An 18,430-nucleotide genomic window follows, 5' to 3' on the forward strand; every position below is an offset into this window, starting at 1 on the left:
GGCGGGCCGGGTTAGGAGGCGGCACAGAAATCAGGAAGCAGGGCACACCCGGCCCCCAACCCGCTGCAGAAAAAACTTCCACTTGTTCCCCTGACCCATGCTGAGGGACTGAACCCTGCACTCCATTCTCATTCACCACCTCCATTCCCACCCACCCTCCAAGCCCCCCATCCTGGGACCTGGGGGTGAGCCTGGGATTCCCAACTAGCTCCCCACCCAAGGGCTCAGTGTTCCTTCTGTTCAGTGCATCTAGGACTTGGCTGCCGTGGACCCATACCTACCTTGTGGCCTCCAAGCAGGAGATACAGGACCCCGGGGTACAGCTGCAGTGATCGGATCCTAAGATGACTGACCCTGGGCTAGGAAACAGCTAGCCCAAAGGAATGGGGGCCAGAGGCCCCCGGCCCCATTGTGCCTGCCTAGCCTTGTGACCTGACCACTGCTGAGTGGCCTCCCCGCTAAGCCTCTGCTGGGGAGACGCCACCAGCCCTGCGGAATGCTGCTCTGGCATGGACGCCCGTGGGGGCAGGGGGCTGGCTGCACCGGCAGGAGGCTGCATAGGAACGTTGCCAGGCTGAGCCGGCAGCAGGGTGGGGACCAGGAGGCTCTGGACCTGCTAGGGCCCAGGTGGTGGTTGGGCCACCATTGAAGAGAGGCGGCGCCTGTGGGCCTCTCATGTGGCCCATATCATCACTCAGATGCCTTTCTGCCTCCAAGCCCCCAAGATCCATCCCACCCCACGTTGGCTCCTGCCCCATCCCGGCAGTACCATATAGAACCCTCTGCTCCTCCCTACACACATGCAAACCGTACTTACAAGGCCATGCCTAGCTGTACCAGCGTCCCCTGAGTATGCTGCCTCACTTGGGCCTGGCTCAGGGTGACTCGGCTCTGGGTGCCAGGAGAGAAAATGGAGCAGAATTTGCATCCCCAGCTAGGCACCATGGTGGAATCTGCTGGTCTAATCAGACACATTTCAAGGGTCTCCCTGAGGCTCCATAGGCCGAGGCAGGAAGACCCCCAAGACAGAACCATCCCAGAGCTACGGAGAACACGTCTCAGGCACAGAAATGACAGTCAACAAAGAGCGCCAAGAGTAAGATGTAAGGCGAATAGCCAAATAGAGGAGAGAGACCCTGGTGGACAGACATGGGAACAGAGAAGGAGCACAGGCAGAGACATGGCAAGGCCCAAATGAGGAGCTGGGTCAGTTAGGGAGCTCCTGGTGGCTGCTGCAGGCACTCTGCACCTGCGAGGCCATGGCGGGTGCACAAGCAGCCGGCTCAGCTCCCAGAGGCCCTAGGCTGAGGCCAGGCCACACCGGACCTATGTGCTTCTGGCCAGTCACCTCAGGGCTGCCCTCTGCATCTTCTCCCTCCCAGTCTACTTCCTCATCTGACTGCATCAATGGGAGGTGGCAAGGGAGGGACTGTGTACCCACTGGTCAGATAAGGACACAGAGGCTCAGAGAACAGGTCAGAGAGCTGGGCACCAGTGTCAGAAGCCTGGGAAAGGAGAGGCTGGGAGAGAGCTGCCTCCCCCATGGGCTGGGAGGAGCTTGGCAGGGAGGGCTGCACAGGACACTCCCAGGCAGCTTCCGGGCCAAGGTTTGGCAGAGGGTGTGGCCAGCCTGACCAAGGTAGGCTGCTGGCCCTTTGGCATTGGCCTTAGCTGCAACAGCCAAGCCAGAGGAGGGGCTGGAGGCTGGGTGAGAATGAGGGGGAGTGTCTCTGCCTCCCTGAAGACCCCTGCTGCTCCCTTTTGCATCTCTGCCCTGTATCCCATCTGCTGAGGGAGCCCTGGGTTCTGTGAGATGCTGTTGGCACCTGGGTCACTAGACCTGGCAGGAAGGAACTGTTAGAAGAGCTCAGTCTGGTAGGCCAAATGGGGCTGCTCAGAGCAGAGGCCTGTAAGTTGAGTCAGCACTAACTAGAGCAAGGAGGAAGAGGGAGGGCACTCCAGGCCAAGAGAACAGCACCTGCAAAGGAAAGCAGGAAAGGCTGGCACCTGCAGAGAACTGGAGGCAATTTGGTGTCCTGGAGTCAAGATTCTTTTCTGGTGGGAGTGGCTGGACAGAAATAAGCGGAACTGCTCTCCTGGCCATGGGAGGGAGCTGGGAAGAAGTCTCCCCGCCTCCGCCCCCGCCCCCCCTCCCCCAGGCTGGGTACTGGTCAAGCTTCATGTCAGCCTGGGCCAACATGGAAACTGAGACCCAAGAGGGGAGGGACATTCCTTGGGAGCTTCCCCTCAAGAGATCAGAGCAGACCTCCTGGAGGGGATAGGGTGGGTCTGGGTCTTAGAGGATTAGGGAGGGGGATCCCGGGTGCCCAGGTGAGCCCCTGCCCTGGCAGGAGTTTGTGGAGATGGGCTCACTTAGCAGAGCCGAGCTCTTATGAATCCTCCAGGCATTTGGGGCCAGGTGCTGGGAAGGTCAGCAAGGCCACGCCTCTGCCACTACAGGCCAGCACACTGGTTTCCTTGCAACCTCCCTAAGTATCTAGCCCTAAGTTTCTGCTCCATGACAAGGAGAGGCGCAGGCCCAGACTGTGCTCAGGGAGTCCCCAGACTTGGTTGGGAAAACCAGGCTCACCCAGCGGAAGCTGGGATGAATATCCCAGGCCTCACGTTTATGCGTGTGCTGGTGGTGGTGGGGGCAGCAGCGCAAGGCTCAGCACATGGAGCACGCAGCTGTGTGTGGCTCAGATGGGGGAAGGAGGGAGGGTGGAGTGGGCAGTGCTAGAGAACACAAGGTGTCCCTGACTGGCACAGGTCAGTGGGGCTGGCAGAGAGGTTCAAGCTACCCACTGGGGTGCTGACGCAGGGCCCTCCAGAGTGGGAGAGCATTGGTCGGCTGGGTGTGGGGTTTGGGGTGGAGGGAGTTGTTCCTTCCTTCTGCCTCAGCTGAGCTCTAATAGAATGCAGCTGCCCGGGATAGGACCTAATGTGAACCAGAGGGCTGCCCTGTTCCCTCACGCAGGATAAGCGTCATGGCCTTGGCATTCGAGGCCTCCTTGGCAGCTTCCAGGCCTCTCTCCTGCCTATTGGTTCAAGGGCTCTTGGGCCTCTCACTTGGGCCTCTCATCTGGCCCCCACAGGAACCCTGTGGAGCTCCTTCTCCCATGTTGAGGGAAGACTTAGGATCTCTGGGGCCCAGGAGCCCTAGGAAATGTCAGCAGGACTTGAACCCAGGCAGCCTGGCTCTGGCCCAAAGGTTCCATGCTATAAAAAAAAAAAGCAGTTGCTTAATAGAAGTCCATCTATTTCTTCAAAAAAGAAAAAAAAAAAAAGGCAAATTAGGCCGAAGGCACTGAGGTCAGTAGGGATCTTCCATGGGTTTTCTCTGGGAGTCTACCACCCTGGTGGTAGACTTTAGTTACAAGAGACACCTGGGTGACCCTGGGGCTGGTGATGGGCCAGCCCAGGCCCTCTGGGAGACAGGCTCATCTCCAGGTGTGGGCAGGGGATGAGCACCCCTGGTTCCCAGGTCTGGTTGCACCAGTCACAGGCACCGTCTCTCGGGGCTTATGAGCTGAGATGGGCAATCCAGGGACCATTAGCTCCCATTACAGATGAGCAGTCAGAGGCCCAGGGTCTGGTCTCAGGTCAGGGAACGCAGATGTTTGTCCTGAGACCTCCAGGTCACTCCTTTTGTCTTACCTGTTGTTCGCATGGCTCCAGGCTGGCTGCAGGGGCAGCACTCCCAGGCGGGCCTGGGTCCTGAGGGCTATGAAGCGCCTTCTGTGGAGCCGGAGCTACAGCCTGACGCCCACAGTCGGCAAAGAGTGGCTGGGGTCCAAGAGGCGGAAGTGCTTGCCCCTGGTCTCAAGCTTGGCACAGTCCCACCAGGGGTCTTCCGAGTCACAGGGAGGAGGAGCACCACCTCCACCTCGTTCTGAGCTCTTCGCACAGACCATTAACGCCCCCTGCCCTCTGTGTGTTCCATGGTGGGCTCTCCTTGCCCTCGTGCTCATCAGGCACTGGCTGGAGCCTCCGAGCCTGTGCTGAGGTGAGCAGCCGCTGTCTTCTTTTAAGATACTCAGCCCCTCTTGCTGTGGCGGACTCACTCTCCCCAGATACCTCTCGACTCCAGAGAGGCTGCTGCCCTCCCAGCATCAAAGAACTTCTCCCTGCCAAGCCAGTCCCTCGTGGGACTTCAGGCTCTCACCTCTCACTACAGCAACAGAGGCAGTTCCTTCTTAAAACAGTCAGGGTATTTTGGGCATCTGAGCCTTGTCCTTTACACCTTGGGAAGTGGGGCTTTCTGGTCCCTCATGGCCACACTGGTCTGCAGAACTGGCTTCTCGCTCTAACACCAAGTAGAGCCTCCTTTCGCTTCCAAACAGTGATGCCCCGTCAGTGCTCATGGCCTCTTGCCGGAGGGGCATTTTCCTTGGATTCTATTACCTATTTAAAGCCTGGGTAATTCAGAGCAATAGTCAAGACCAAAGGAGCCCTTGACATACCCGCCCCCGGCCCGCAACTCTGCCCAACTGATCATCGCTATCAGGATGTGGGTAAAGATCCTAGAGCTCACTAAAAATGTTAAGACCACGAAGGACCCTCATTAGGGGTTCTCCCACAGCAAACAGGCCCCACATTTTCAAGCCATGGAGTCAGATCTGACCATTTTCAGGGGTTGCCCAACTTGGGGGTCTACTGTTAACTCGATTTAGAAAACTGGATGTCTGCAAGCCTTACTGTGGGAAGTTATATGGTAGTCACTAAGAAAATACAAATTCCTCTGAGTTCTGAGAAAACAAAAGTTAATTGTACTTGCCCTGCAAATTCTCATGTGGATGCTAAAAATATCTCTGTGCGTGTTTTCTCCTGGACTGAGTGATGTGCATCTGCCTGGTGAACTGTGGTTAGGGAGGGGAGGGTGGAGGCTGTAGGTGGTTAGCAGGTAAATGTACTGTCCTGAGGCAGACTCACAGATGGGATGGGACATGTTCCTTCCTCGGCAAAGACATCCGAATGCAGGCACCTCAGCTGGACAATGACAACAAAGCCTGGTGAAAATCTGGAGTTTCCAGTGGGGAGAAGACCAAGCACCATTAATGCTTATCTGTGGAGGTGACATCTCTGCCCGGAGTTCTCTCTGGCTTCCCCTCCTGCCCCACCAGAACACACAGCTAGAAGAAGGAAATCAGCTGCAGAGAGAGGAAGGCTTTTTCACTGGCTGGGTCAGCAGAGACTCAGTGTTTCCCTTTCCATTTCAGAAAGACTATTTGAACTCTGGGTGAATACTGAAAGATGAGACATACAGACTCAGATCTTTAAGTACAGGCTTTAATTTCTACAAGGTCCCCTTTCCAAGTTGTAGGGAAATCTAATTGGAGTGTATACAAATCAGACATTGGCAATATGTACAAAAGTATTTTCTACAGTTTTGAACCCTACCAGCTATCGTATTTCGTTTGCAGTAAACAGGACGTTACAAAAACAGCTCAATAATGCCTTTTCTATTAAGAAGCACAATACATAACGTGATTCAGTTTTATTAAAAATAACTTCAAAATACAGAAGAGTCCACTTTAGGAAGAAAAGCTTTTCCTGTAGTTCACTTCAGTAAACACACAAGCTGAATGCTGCAGCTGAGGGCTGTCCTTTTCAGGGAGAAAACAAAGGTGGCTTCTAGGGCCCCCCTTTTCAGGTTAAAATTATACCCACAGCTGAGATGGGCAAAGTTACTGCCTGAGGTAGGCAGAATGCTAAAATGTACCGCCCCCTTTCAGTTCCACACAGAAATCCCTGGAGCCTGTGAATATAGTGTCACTCCTGTGATTCCGTTATGTTATATGGCACAGCTGACCTTAAAATAATGATTATTTGGGAGGCCTTGATCTAATCACATGAACCCTTAAAACAAGCGGTAGTTGGAGAAATCCAAGTGTGAGAAAGAAAAGGACTTGACAGGCCATTGATGGTCTGAAGATGGAGGGGAGCACCCAAGGAAGGAACATGGGTGGCCTTAAGGACCTGAGAGGCTCTCACCTGACAGCCAGAAAGGAAAGTTGCCCTGATGACTCCTGGTTTCAGCCTTCTGAGCAGAGGATCCAGCCATAACATGCCAGCTAGAGTCATGACCCACACAGCTGCCAGTTAATAGGCAGGGGTTGTTTTAAGCTGCTAAATTTGGGCTAATTTGTTACACAGCAATAGAAAACCACTACACTGCCCGAAGGTAACTTATTCTTAACCTAATTAAGATTTGGCAGTTTCTGTCTGGGTTCTGAGTGAGTTTTTTCACCAATGAGTTAAAGCAATATTCTCCTTTGCAGGCCGCTTTTGAAAACCCTTAACATGAATCACACCTTGTTTTCGAGTTGATTGCAAGTACTGTTTACTCAGGTCCTGTCTTCTAATGCAGTTTTGCCTATCAACTTGGCAAACAATTGACAACCTAACCCTGTTTATGCAATTTATCATGGACAATGGTTTTAATTCACCCGAAGTCACCCCTCCATCCACCAAGGGCTGTCACATGCCCCCACCTGAGGACCCTTCTACTTCCCAAATACACCAGGCAGGGCCTGAGGTAGATGACAGAGTTCTACAAACATCCAACGTGAATTTCTTCCGCCTACGTGGATTAAAGTGGCACTAAGGTGATTAAGTACACTTGGGGGAAAAATCAAGCTGAAGATTGAAAAGTCCTACCAGTCTTTACAGCTCAAATTATTTTTAGAGGAACCACCCAAAGCCTTGGAAATGTCTAACTTACGCAGTACCTACACCCTCTCCCCTGCCTGGTGTCCTGGGTTCCTCATGTCATGCCAGGCTTTGTGGAGCCGGCGGGGGTCACAGAGGAAGCGGGAGCGATGTGCTGGTGCTCTGAACAGTTTCCTTGGTGTTGTGGAATACCCCTTACCTGAAATGCTGAAAAACCCTACAAAATGTCCCCAGGATGGTGGTAGTTAGATTTTGATGTCACTTTTGAAGTTCGTTCCTTAATCTACTCTTCTAGAGGCAGACACACCAGTTATGCACAACAGACCTGGGTGGCCACAGCACCGACTACACCAATCCTGCCTGTTCCAGGGGACCCCCTGCCCATATCTCTGCTTGGGAGAAGCTCCCTAAATATTCAAAGTGAAGGTAGTTCAGATGGAGCCATTTTGGGTACTAGTGAATCAAAAAAAATACACTTCATTTTGCTCTCTTACGGGATCCTAACGTATAATATATAAGAACAATGCTTAAAGAGGCACCAAAACGCACCAAGCACCAAAGCATCAACTGGAACGGGATGACTTTTGACAACCCTAAATTTCTGATAGTATTTAAAGCATTCTGGTAGCAAACAAAGCATTAAGCCTTTAGAGACAGTGCAGGTATTTATAATTAAGGCTGATTTATTCTTCCTAACCTTGCCCTCTAGCCTGAAGTAATGCAGACGGTGGGTTATATGATGGCCACTCCCCTGATTCTCTGAGACAGCCGAGAAGTCAGGAATGAGTTTCGAACCCCAGAGCCATGCCTCATACTCCTGGCAACCATCAGCATCAATTCTGGGTGGTTTGTTTTTAAGAGCACATATGCACAAGACTCTGTAATTGGTATATAAATATTTGGCCGCCTTCAACAGTTCTCCTTCACAGTTCTGTGCTTGGCAGCATATACGCTGAAACCTGAAAACCGGGGGGAAAGAATCTGTATTCTAAGGAATACAAGAGATGGAGAGAAACAGTCTATCTAAAATAATACTGTAAATCACACTTAGGTAAATTTCAGGATTTCTTGATTCAAGAAAATGAAATTTGTTTCCATAGTTGGCTACTGTAAAATGTGGCACACAAATATTTCTAGGAGACATGTCTGTATTATTTTAAATACTTCCGTACACATGAACATGAATGTGTAACAAGAAATGTCTACCCCCTTGAAATTTCATCTCTAATGTTGAAACAGAACAGCAGACTGCCATTAAGTTTTTAAACTTTTAAGTCACCAGATATTTACAAATAAGATATAATTAGTATCAAAAAAAGGGCATTTTCAACTGTATCTGCTGCTTTCACTGGGGCTCCGGTGATGAGAGTAACTCCGGTCACTTTCACTGTCAGAGCCATAAGATCTACAACAAAACAAATAAGCAAAATCCTTTAAAATGGCAACTCTCTGAATTCCTCTTAGAGTTTCCTTTTTTGATATGAGTGGCTTGAAAACACTACGGAAGTGGGTTGACAAGTAGGGTACTGACTGTGGTGACACTGTGGACTTTTCAAAGATGTTTTAAATGACAGATGGTAGTAATGTCAAGGTTAAGATAAAATAAATATCACATCTGGGGAAATGATCTGGAATCCATTCATGCCAATGAGCAGAATAACCTTCCATGGTACCCAACCTGAACGTCTGTGTTTGATAAGGCTGTCCAAGGAAGTAAAGGGTAAAAGGCACATGGATAAGAGCTGGTTACAGACGAGGAAATCAAAGTGCGCACAATGAGGACTGGGGATGGGGCCAGCTGTGGACAGGACCACTGTGACACTGAGAGTCAAGAGAGCCCGGTTATGGTCATCATTCAGTTATTCTGAAAAATATTCACTGAGAGCCAATCACTTTGCTAGGGGCTGTGGACAAAAAAAGTGGACAAAATCTGGTGCCCTGGGGCTCAAGCATAGTCGAGAATAACGGGCAAGACAAACAAGTTGGAGGCAAGACGAGCCCCCGGAGGAGCAAAGCCTGCCTCAGAAGTACATGGAAGGGCTGTACCCCAGGCTCAGCAGTCAGGGAAGGCTTCCCAGGGATGGTGGGTTGCTGTGGAGACCTGCAGGGTTGGCGGGAACTGGCCATTTCAAGGGGCAGGAGGAGTGATGGTGAAGTCAGCATGTGTATTTCCAGGCAGAAGGTTCCAGCACATCAAATGAGAGACACCAGAATGAGCCTGAGCAGGGGCTGGCAAGTGGAGGGGCCCTGCATGCAACGCTAAGGAGATTGGATATGACTCTGAGGGTGGGGGGAGTCCTTAAAGAGTTTCAAGAGTGTCCAAAGCACACCGACGCTTGACAAGAATCACTGTAGCTGCAATGGATGGGGGAAGACAAGGCCAGATGCCACCAGGAATAGCAACACTACAAAGTCACAAAAAAGACTTGCACTATTAGCTGAATAAACACACACACACACACACACACACACACACACAAACTAAATAACTAGAAGGATAAATCTCAATCCTGCTTCTGAGGCAAATGATTATGACATCTGTACGTTAGATTTTTTTAATTTAAAAAAAGGACAAATTGGTTTTGTTATTTCCTACAACTACCCTTATTTAAGGAAGTGGACCATGGTTTGGTGGCCTTCTCTCTTTACTCCTCCCAAAACAAATGTTTGTCCAAGGATACATGAATATGTAAAGATACATTTTAGACTCAAACATTAACAATAACCAGCAAACATTACCTAGCAACTCTTAGTACAAAGGCCATTTTCAGAAGCTGCCTGTGGGCTGCTGAAATTCAGGAAGAGCAAGAAGTATCTCTGTCTGAGAAGGCTGTGCTCTTCCTTCCACCAGCAGCCCGTCATTCCCCACCAATGCCCACAGGACTTGCAGTGTTCTAGCAGATAGCGACCTACCTGGACCGCCTATTGTAACTTCTGCCTCGGTGGTAACTGTCACTCCTCTGGCTTCTGCTGCGACTTCGACTCCTGCTATAGTAGCTATCATAAGTGTAGGACCTGCTTTAACAGCAACAACACACACTAAATTTTCCACTGAAATACCTGTATGTTCCCATTTGGGTAGAGGATCTTAAGAGTGCTCTGGCTTAGAACGTGGGCACCGTCTGACAGTGTGAGGACCCATGTGCATAACAAGCACTAGAAACATTTAACAACTGTCCCAAATCAGGTACCATATTAAACAGAAAAACGTTCATTTTAAATTGGCAGTGAAAAATACCACAAAATTAACACTGTGTTAGTTTGACTGAGGCTGGTGGATCTTATTACCCAATTATATTCAATAAATACCTGCCATTACAATTTGATATCAATTGTCACTTTTGACACTTGAGTACAATGGGCCAACAGATAAAAATTGTCAAAAGGATCTCATTTATAGAGGGTACAATTTCATGAGACAAATAGACGTGTTCAAGTTATTTAATAAGATGCTACACTTTTAATAGTTTGTAAGACACACCTTTCAATTCTCCCCCCACAGATCTCTACCTGATCCCCATCCATACCTGGACCGACTGTGGGGATCATACGAGCTGCTCCTGGATCTGCTCCTGCTGGATGTCCTAAAATTAACCACACAAAAGAGCACCACTTTGTGGATCATCATGGCAGGACAGGACCATCAAAAATCTAGACATTTCTTTGTCCATCAGAGTGAAAACACAGTGAAATCCACCACCTGTGTTGATTTTTTTTTCACATCAAAAGTGTATTGGATTTAATTGGACTTCATAAGAAAGATGGAGTTTTATACAATTCTTCTACGAGGCTCTGCACTGGGTGGGAGAGGAAAAGGCCTGGACAGGGAGGACACTCGTAAGCCAAGCTAAGCCTGCAGCAGTGGACAACGCCTCAGAGGCCACAGAGAGAAAGAAGCAGGGAGAACCAGAACCTGGATCAACCCCACCCCCCACAATATACTTCCTGCTTTTGGTCCCCTCTCTTAAGATTTTCTTATCCCAATTTCTGAGTCAAGAGAGGACTGCAAGTGTGAATTTAGGTTAAGGAAGATGTACTGGTGGGGAGGTGAAGGTAGGGGTCAGGGCCTTCTTTAAATATTTCTACTACCTCTCTTGCTCATTCTGGTAAGATCCCCTCCTGGGAATACCCAGAAGAGTTGTGTGGCTCTTTGAAAAAAAGGGCTTGATGAGAAAACAGGCCAGTGTGATGTAAAGCAATGACAGGATTCTCCCCAACAGCTACACAACCCTGTCTGTGAAGCCTAGAAAGGCAGACAGGCTGGAGGCCACGATGCAGGGCGGGGATCACGAGCTCACCTATGACTTTTGTAACTGCGGTAGGAACTGCTCCGGCTCCTTGTTCGACCTCTGCTGTACCATCCTCTGCTCCGACTTCTTGAGTAGCTTCTTGATCTACAATTAATTAACAGTGGAAAAAAGAAAAAGAATTACATTAACACACCAAGCTGTTAAAATTAATTACTGGTTGGGCAGGAAGGGAAAAACACAAGAGTTAAGGTCTTTGGAAAGGTCTCTCACGAGCTCCTCACAGCAGGTGTGACAGTGACAGCTAATGAGGTAATCCAAAAACAGCTAGGGCCTTAAATCAGACCGAATGACATAAAGAGAAACCAGGAAAGGCTGGTACAGGTATGCTCACAGAGCGCTGTCTGTAGTTAACAAAAAAGGAAATGATCCAAATCTCTATTAACAGCAGAATGGATTAAAAAAAGATTAAGGCAGAGACATATAATGAACTGTCCTGAAGAAGGAAAAAGAATGAATTACATCTGCATGTTTCACCAGAGATGTATCTCCAGACCATAATGCTGAATTAAAAAAAGACAAGCGCAGAACACCTATAGATATATAAATAGAATTCCACTTATACAAAGTTCGAAAACATGCAAAAACGACATTCGATCAGGACAGAAACATCTGTGATAAAACTATAAAGAAAAACAAAGTGATAAACAAAAACTGGGAAAAATGGCTAATTCTAGGAGACAGGAGGGAAAGGAGGGTGCCACTGGATAGGGCTACATCAGGTACGTTAATCTTCTATTTTTTAAGCTAAATGACAGCTACACTGAATATTCATTAATATTATTTTTATATGCATTTATTTAATATTAGTTGTCTGTTTTATTTTTTATACCTACTTAATATTTAATAAAAGAACAAAAAACTTAAATAGAAAAATTCTACCCCTCTTGGAAACCCTGGTGGTGTAGTGGTTAAGAGCTTGGCTATTAACCAAAAGGTGGGCAATTCAAATCCAACAGGTACTCCTTGGAAACCCTTTGGGGTAGTTCTACTCTGTCCTGTAGGGCCACCATGAGTCAGAATGGGCTTGAAGGCAGTGGGGTTTTTTTGGTTTTCATTCACCTGGCTTTCTACCCCCAGGGACTCCTACTTTATACCTGTCATTCTAGGATAAAACGAACACCCACAGGTAGAGGCAATCTATGTAATATCATCATAGGTTTTACTTAATATGCAGTTTTGTTTTAGAAGGCATGATCTGCTTCCACAGTGTATCTACGACAGAATAAACACACTCTGTTCTCATGAGATTCTAGTCATTAATTCTACACACAACTAGAACTTTGTGGGGGGAGTCAGGCCCAGGCGAGTAACCAAACCAGGGAGGCAGGGCAGCATCTACGCTCAGCCATCTCAGTCTACTACCTGTTAGTTGTATGGCTTAGAGCAAGTTCTTCAGCCTTTCTATGCCTCACTATCTTCATTTATGAAACAAAATACCATCTACTCCACAAAGGCAGTGGGAGGAAGGTAAGTGAGTAACTGCCCAGCAGCACCAGAGCTCAGAGCTGCCTGCGTGTAAATGATAAGGCAGATGGTGAGCAGGGAGGAGGCCAGAGTGGCTCAACAGGCACCTGATTTAGAAATATAAATCCAGAGAGAAAAGGCCAGGATTCATCAGCAACCTGGCCTGTCGGGAGTCTGGGCAAGAGCAGAAAGAGGAGGAAGGCGAGCCCAAAAGGCAAGAATGGGACAGAACGGTGAGAGAGCAATGAGGAGAGCCAGAAGAGTACTTCCAGAAGGTGAAGACAGAAAATATAAATATATTTCTGTCCGGCCATGAGGAAGTACATGAAAACTTTAGTCGGGTTAGTGGAATGAGGGAAAGAAAGACGAGCAGACAGGCCGCAAGCAAGCAAACGAGAAGTGGGAGACGGTTATTACTGCCGGCAGATGATGATGCCTTTTTCAAGAAGTCTGGGCCAGTAAGAAGAAAAAGACTGAGGGATAACTAGAAAGGAACAAGTAGTCACAGACTGTTACTGAAGTTAAAGTTCAAACGATGAAAATCATGGGACATGAGTAATCAACATACCTGAAGTAAAACTATAAAATACCTATGAGGAAAAAAGTCTAACTACTAATTAACTTCATGTTACTGTCACCAATTTTTTAGTTTTATTTCTCATTCTGTGCACTATCCAGTCCATGCTGATGACAAAAGATGGATGCAACTTGAACCTCCCCACTCCAAGGATGTAAAGATGATGATTTTTACCACTTCACGCCCCTGAGTAACGATCAACCAGATGCATGCCCTTGGGCTAACCTTGCTTCTCTGGTCCTCACTTTCTGTATGTGTGAAATGAAGGGTTAAGTGATGAGCTCTGAGTTCTGTATATTCTGAAGTTCAGGGTTCACTTGTAACAAAGCAATGACAGGCGAGTGAGCAGCCTCACACCTTTAGGGATGGAACTCTTGCCACCTAGCATGGCAGCTCATTTCTAGTGCCAGAGAGCTTTAATTGATATCAACAACTTTCTACATCGAGCCCAAATTTCTTCCCCTAAAATCCCTATTCCCCATGTCCTCAAATCCACTCTCTGGGTCACACAGAACAAGACTCCTCAATCCCTTTCAGATATCTGGAAATGGTGATCCTGTCCCTCACTCTGCTGTTCTTCTATGGTAACAAACAATAACAAACTCTCATTGGGAGAAGAAAGAGAGGCGCTGCTCACCGGTAAGAGGACGTGGAACTTCGGGATCGACTTCTTGAGTGACTATAGGAGACAGACCTTGTTCTGTGTCTTGATTTGGTCTCAGATTTACTTCGAGATCTACTTAGGCTCCTGGACTGGCTATCACCATCCCGACTAGCTGTCTGCTCATCACTTGAACTCTCTCGATTTCTTGGCCTCTGGTTTAAACGTGCTGTCTTTCTTACTTCATCAAAGAGAGATCCAGGCCGAACTTTATTTTTGCTCTTAATTTCTATTCTTAAGCCCTGTGGTTTCATTTCAGGGCCAGCAGTCAATGCCTTAACTTCCACAGCAGTGGATGAGGTAACAGCGGGTGCTGCCAGGTTCCCCACACCTTGCAGGGGCTTCCACTTGTTATCCATGAGGCTGGCCTGGCTCTTCTCAGCCATCTCTCTCTTCCCAGTACTTTCTACAGCACTGGCCAAGCTGGCCACACCGCTGTCCTGTTCCCCCTTTTCCCCTGTCATTTTGCTTTCAGACACGCCACTTTCCTGTTTTATTACCTCCGCCTCAGGGTTGTCGGTCTGCACATCCTGCTTGAGAACAATGCTTACATCTGGGGTGTCGAAGCTTGAGTTTCCTAGAGGGGAAGCCTCCTCTGCCTTTGCTGGGGAACTCCTATCAGGGGTGCAAATCTCCATGTTATCATCTGTTTGAAGCACGTCCTCCACTCCGCTTGGGACACTCTCTTCAGTATGCTGGATGTTTGGGGGTGAACTGGCTATGTTTTCCTCAGTATTTAAAACCATGGGAGAAATGCTGAGTTTACTACCATCTTTAGTATGCTGCTCAAGGTCTGAGGAGATATTTGCTGTATTAGGTTTACCTGAAATGCTGCCATCTTCGCAGGGCTTCTCATTTTTCTGAGTGTTATCTTTTATGGTTTCACCATTTTCAGAAACCTGTTTTTTCTCTTTTGACTCCTGAGTAATTTCCTTTTCATTTATCTCTTCCTCCTCCTCTTCACCAAATTCTAGGGGAGGCTGCCAGTGGAAAGCTTGCTTCCGTTTTGGAGCCTTGTGCTTTTTGTCTTTTTTCCCTTTCAATTTCTCTTTCATTTTTTTGGTGTGTTCCCTTTTAAGAGTTTCCTTTGACCCATGTTTGTGCTTCCGTGGCTTTCCTCGATTGTTTTCTGAATTGGAACAGGACCCCCCAGAATCAGAAGCTGATGACCGTTGTTTGCTTGGTTTCCAAACACCACCGCCATCAGGCAGTGAAGTATTTGCTAAAGACTTTGTTGTGGGTTTGGCTTTGATGTGAATTTCACCAAACTCTGACTCAGAGTCTGATGTGGCCTCACCTTCTTCTTTATCAGAAGATGGCCGAGAATCATTTTTACTGTTTTTAGTCACATCTCGTTCTGAATTTGACTCAGAGTCCCATTTACTCCCAGCATAATTCTTCTTTTTGGGCTTACTGCCATTTCTAGCGTGATCAGAAAGATTTTCTTTCAAAGTTCTTTTTTTTGAACGAGGCCATTCCCGTTCAGGCTTGGATTTCTCTTCATCTCTCTTTTTCTCTTGTTTATTATTAGTTACTTCCATTTGGACTTGCTTCTCTTTTTCCTGAGCTGACTGTACAGCCTGAACACTTGACCTTTCACTGTCTGAAGAATAATCTAAAGACGACCTGCTCTCGCTGTACTTTCTCTGATATGAAGACTTGTCTCTGCCCTTGACGTATTTACTGCCAAGTGCCTTCTCAGAGCTGCTGCTGTGCCTTGTACTCGAAGTGCTGTTTTTCTTCCCACTGGATCTAAATTTCCTCTTGGTTCGTCTTCTATCATCACTGCTGACAGAGGAGTACGAAGATGATCTACTATATTCTGAATGGCCACTGTATTTATTTCGTGAATGTGATCCAGATGATGGTGACCTAGACCTTGAATGAGAGCTAGCCAGACTACGTGACCTGGTATATGATCTGGAATAAGATCTACTCCTAGAAGATCTGCTCCTGGACCTTGGTGAACTTTCTGAACTTCTATCGGTGTATTTTGAATAAGCACTCCGATCGCTTTCTGAATGTTTTTCTCGTTTATGGTAGGATGATGAACTACCAGTCTCTTTCACATTTGCTAAGCTGTAAGTGCTTTGGGTGGGCAGCAAATGGGTTGTTTTAGCTTTCATTTCCTGAATTCGCTCATACGAGGGCTTCCAAGGCTTCTGCCCAGGCTTCCACCTTGACGGGGGGGGACTGTCACTCAACGGTATTACAGGAATATTTTCTGCCACCACTGGTTGGACTACTATGTTTTCATTCTGTGGCACCATTACTCTTAAAGGTTCTGTTTTAACTGGTTTATTTTCACTTAACTGAGAGGCTGTTCTTGGTGATTTTGATGCTGTCCTTTGGTGACCTGACTTTGAACTAGATCTAGACTTTGATCTACTTCGAGAATGTGATGAAGATCTTGATGCAGTCCTTGATCTTGAGCTTCCTCTAGAGTAAGACCTCGAGCGAGACTTCGATCTGTATGAGCCTCTGCTGGAATTGGTTGAAGAGCTCTGGTTATCTTTATCAGATTTAGACCAGTCCCTCTTTGAGGAGTGACGAGATGACAGTGAGGAAGAACGAGTTCTCCTCTCTCTATCACAAGAAAATTTCATTCGTCGGGTGGAAGATTTTGAGGATTCTACGTCAGAAGGTACAGTAACTCTTCTCTTCTTAGTCTGCTTGTGTCTTCTGCAATGTTTCTGCTTTTTAGCTTTCTTTTTATGCTTAGCCTTTCTCTCCTTTCTGCGTTTTCTATGGTGACCATCAGACTGTCTTGCTGTACTGAGGTCTGAATGGTACCCATTACAAGACCACGATCTGGATCTCTGCGACAAGCTTCTTTCATCCCATCGGCTTGAACAAGGGTCACTTAACCTATAAAAAAGTCAAAATATGCACACAATTATTTACAAGCATTTAAAGACATTTGCTCTCAAAGCAAAAGCACTGACGAAGCCTTGTTAGTAACGAAACACTGACTCTATCAATACTTTAAGCATATGTAGGAAGGATGAATCAGAGTGATAGGCCTGATAGTGACCTTTTTAACTTCACAGATATACACTAACAACTACTAACAGATGCACACAGAAAAGGATTTCTTCACAGCTCAGTAAGGAGTTTCAAATTTGATAAAGAAATGTTTTTGAAACCAAGCAACTAATCACAAGAACACTGCTTACACCTCACTGTGCTTTGCACATAACCCTCTGCCTCCAGGAGTAATTTTTGAGGGAGGGACAAACCAAGTTCCCAAACAATTTTGTTGATTCTCTGAAGATACAGGATAGCTACCTGCACTTGGAGGAAAGCCTCTTTTTCTTAAAAGGCTAGATGACTATTGTTTTAGCTCGGCCTCACAAAAGTAATCAGGACCTTACCTTAACGTTTCAGTTAAACCACTTGCTAGGGAAACTGAGGTAAAAGTACATGAAAACAAATGGAGGCTTTGCAATCTCTGTGGTGATGTCAGGGCTCACGGCTTAGAATCCTTGGTACCACTATGTCTAAGCCTGCCTTTGTTTTCACACAGCAGATTCATGCCTTTTCCTTCCTCTTCCAATTTCAAACCATTTTGCAAAATGCCACCAGAGACGAACAGAACTCTACCATGAAGGATTATGCTGGGCCCCAAGGGTAGGTTTAGCTATTCTGGGGCGGGCTCCATTTCTAACAGAGACATTCCACCAGACGGTGTCTCTGAGGTAAGAGGTGGGTACACCTCTGAAGAAGCAACAGTCCTTGGAGTCAAGAGATTGTGTACGCGGTTGGGTACAGCTTTTCCTATCTATCAGTTAATTCATCAGTGACTAAGAGATCTGGCTAGGAAAAAATCTCCTGTGTATTTTTTTAAGTGCTGGTTATTTATAAAATTGAACAAGAAATCTTTAAGAGGTTCAGTAGGCTTATAGTTTTGTGAGGGAGAACAAAACTTTGGTTCTCCAAAGCCTGGTTCTGCCCTCCTAATTAATAGCACTACTTTCACCAAGTATTCCTGAATGTGTTCCCTTTGGTCACCTTCCAATTCTGTCTACCTTTCATGCAAGGTCTAAAAGTCTCTATCCCCTCAACACTTAAAATACAGCAGATACAGGTTTGTGCTTATACTCAAAGCTCTTACTTATCTCCTTTACTCCACTTCTCCCCACTAGGTGGTCTGTACGCTCTTAACCTCTGCATCTCCTCTTTCCAGTGTGGAGGCGTTTCACTGCTGTCATCGTCATCTGACTCAGAACATGATCTTGATCGTGGAGGTGTGTGATAGCGCTTTAAAAACAAGGACGGAGTAACGATTTAAAAAATGCCTATTACACAGTCTGCTATAGGATAGAGTTAGCCATAAGACCCAATCTCAGACTCCATTAAAGGCAATGAGTCAAGTACCAAAGGGGTGGTATGAAATTCTTTCAAACATAAGGGATGAAAAGCAGATGGGAAAGGCTGAGACTCACCTGTAATCCCACATGCAATCCTTTTCTTCAAAGTCCTAATGGTTATATTCATTAGCCTAGATTATTCAACATACTAAGATTTCTTAGCATACTATTTCATGTGTTAATTTCATACCTAATTACACCCACTCAAAACCAGCAGTAAACAATAACAGTATCTTCCCTAACTATGGAAAATAGAACTAGTTCCTAGAACTGAGTTTGGATTATACCTAAAATTAATGCTACGGTTTTGCCTGTAGGAAAATAAATTTTACTGCTTAGATAACTAATTTGAGAAAAGAAGTCTTAACACACATAC

General features: G+C 46.9%; 2 protein-coding genes across 11 annotated transcripts in view; both read right to left on the reverse strand.

Moving 5' to 3' along the window:
* The window catches only part of ZBTB47 (zinc finger and BTB domain containing 47), a 12,459-nt gene extending 12,191 nt beyond the window's left edge, over positions 1-268 (reverse strand). For both annotated transcript variants that reach the window (XM_064274730.1, XM_064274727.1), the window contains exon 1: positions 1-268. This exon is cut by the window's left edge and continues 79 nt beyond it. The gene's annotated coding sequence lies outside the window, so the exon portion shown is untranslated.
* Positions 269-5,273: 5,005 nt separating this feature from the next.
* NKTR (natural killer cell triggering receptor) overlaps positions 5,274-18,430 on the reverse strand; it is a 59,630-nt gene continuing 46,473 nt past the window's right edge. For 6 of the 9 annotated variants that reach the window (XM_023547832.2, XM_064274735.1, XM_064274732.1 and 3 more), the window contains 6 exons: positions 17,799-17,944; positions 13,661-16,552; positions 10,971-11,066; positions 10,200-10,256; positions 9,586-9,690; positions 5,274-8,077 (listed from right to left, as the gene is read on the reverse strand). In XM_023547832.2, coding sequence (XP_023403600.2) covers positions 7,999-8,077; positions 9,586-9,690; positions 10,200-10,256; positions 10,971-11,066; positions 13,661-16,552; positions 17,799-17,944 — 3,375 coding nt within the window. In that variant the 3' untranslated portion in view covers positions 5,274-7,998. The remainder of the gene's footprint in view (positions 8,078-9,585; positions 9,691-10,199; positions 10,257-10,970; positions 11,067-13,660; positions 16,553-17,798; positions 17,945-18,430) is intronic. The other 3 variants (XM_010589904.3, XM_064274733.1, XM_064274734.1) reach the window with 2 other exon arrangements.

Source organism: Loxodonta africana, chromosome 22 (genome assembly GCF_030014295.1).
Source record: "Loxodonta africana isolate mLoxAfr1 chromosome 22, mLoxAfr1.hap2, whole genome shotgun sequence".
Classification (NCBI taxonomy): domain Eukaryota; kingdom Metazoa; phylum Chordata; class Mammalia; order Proboscidea; family Elephantidae; genus Loxodonta; species Loxodonta africana.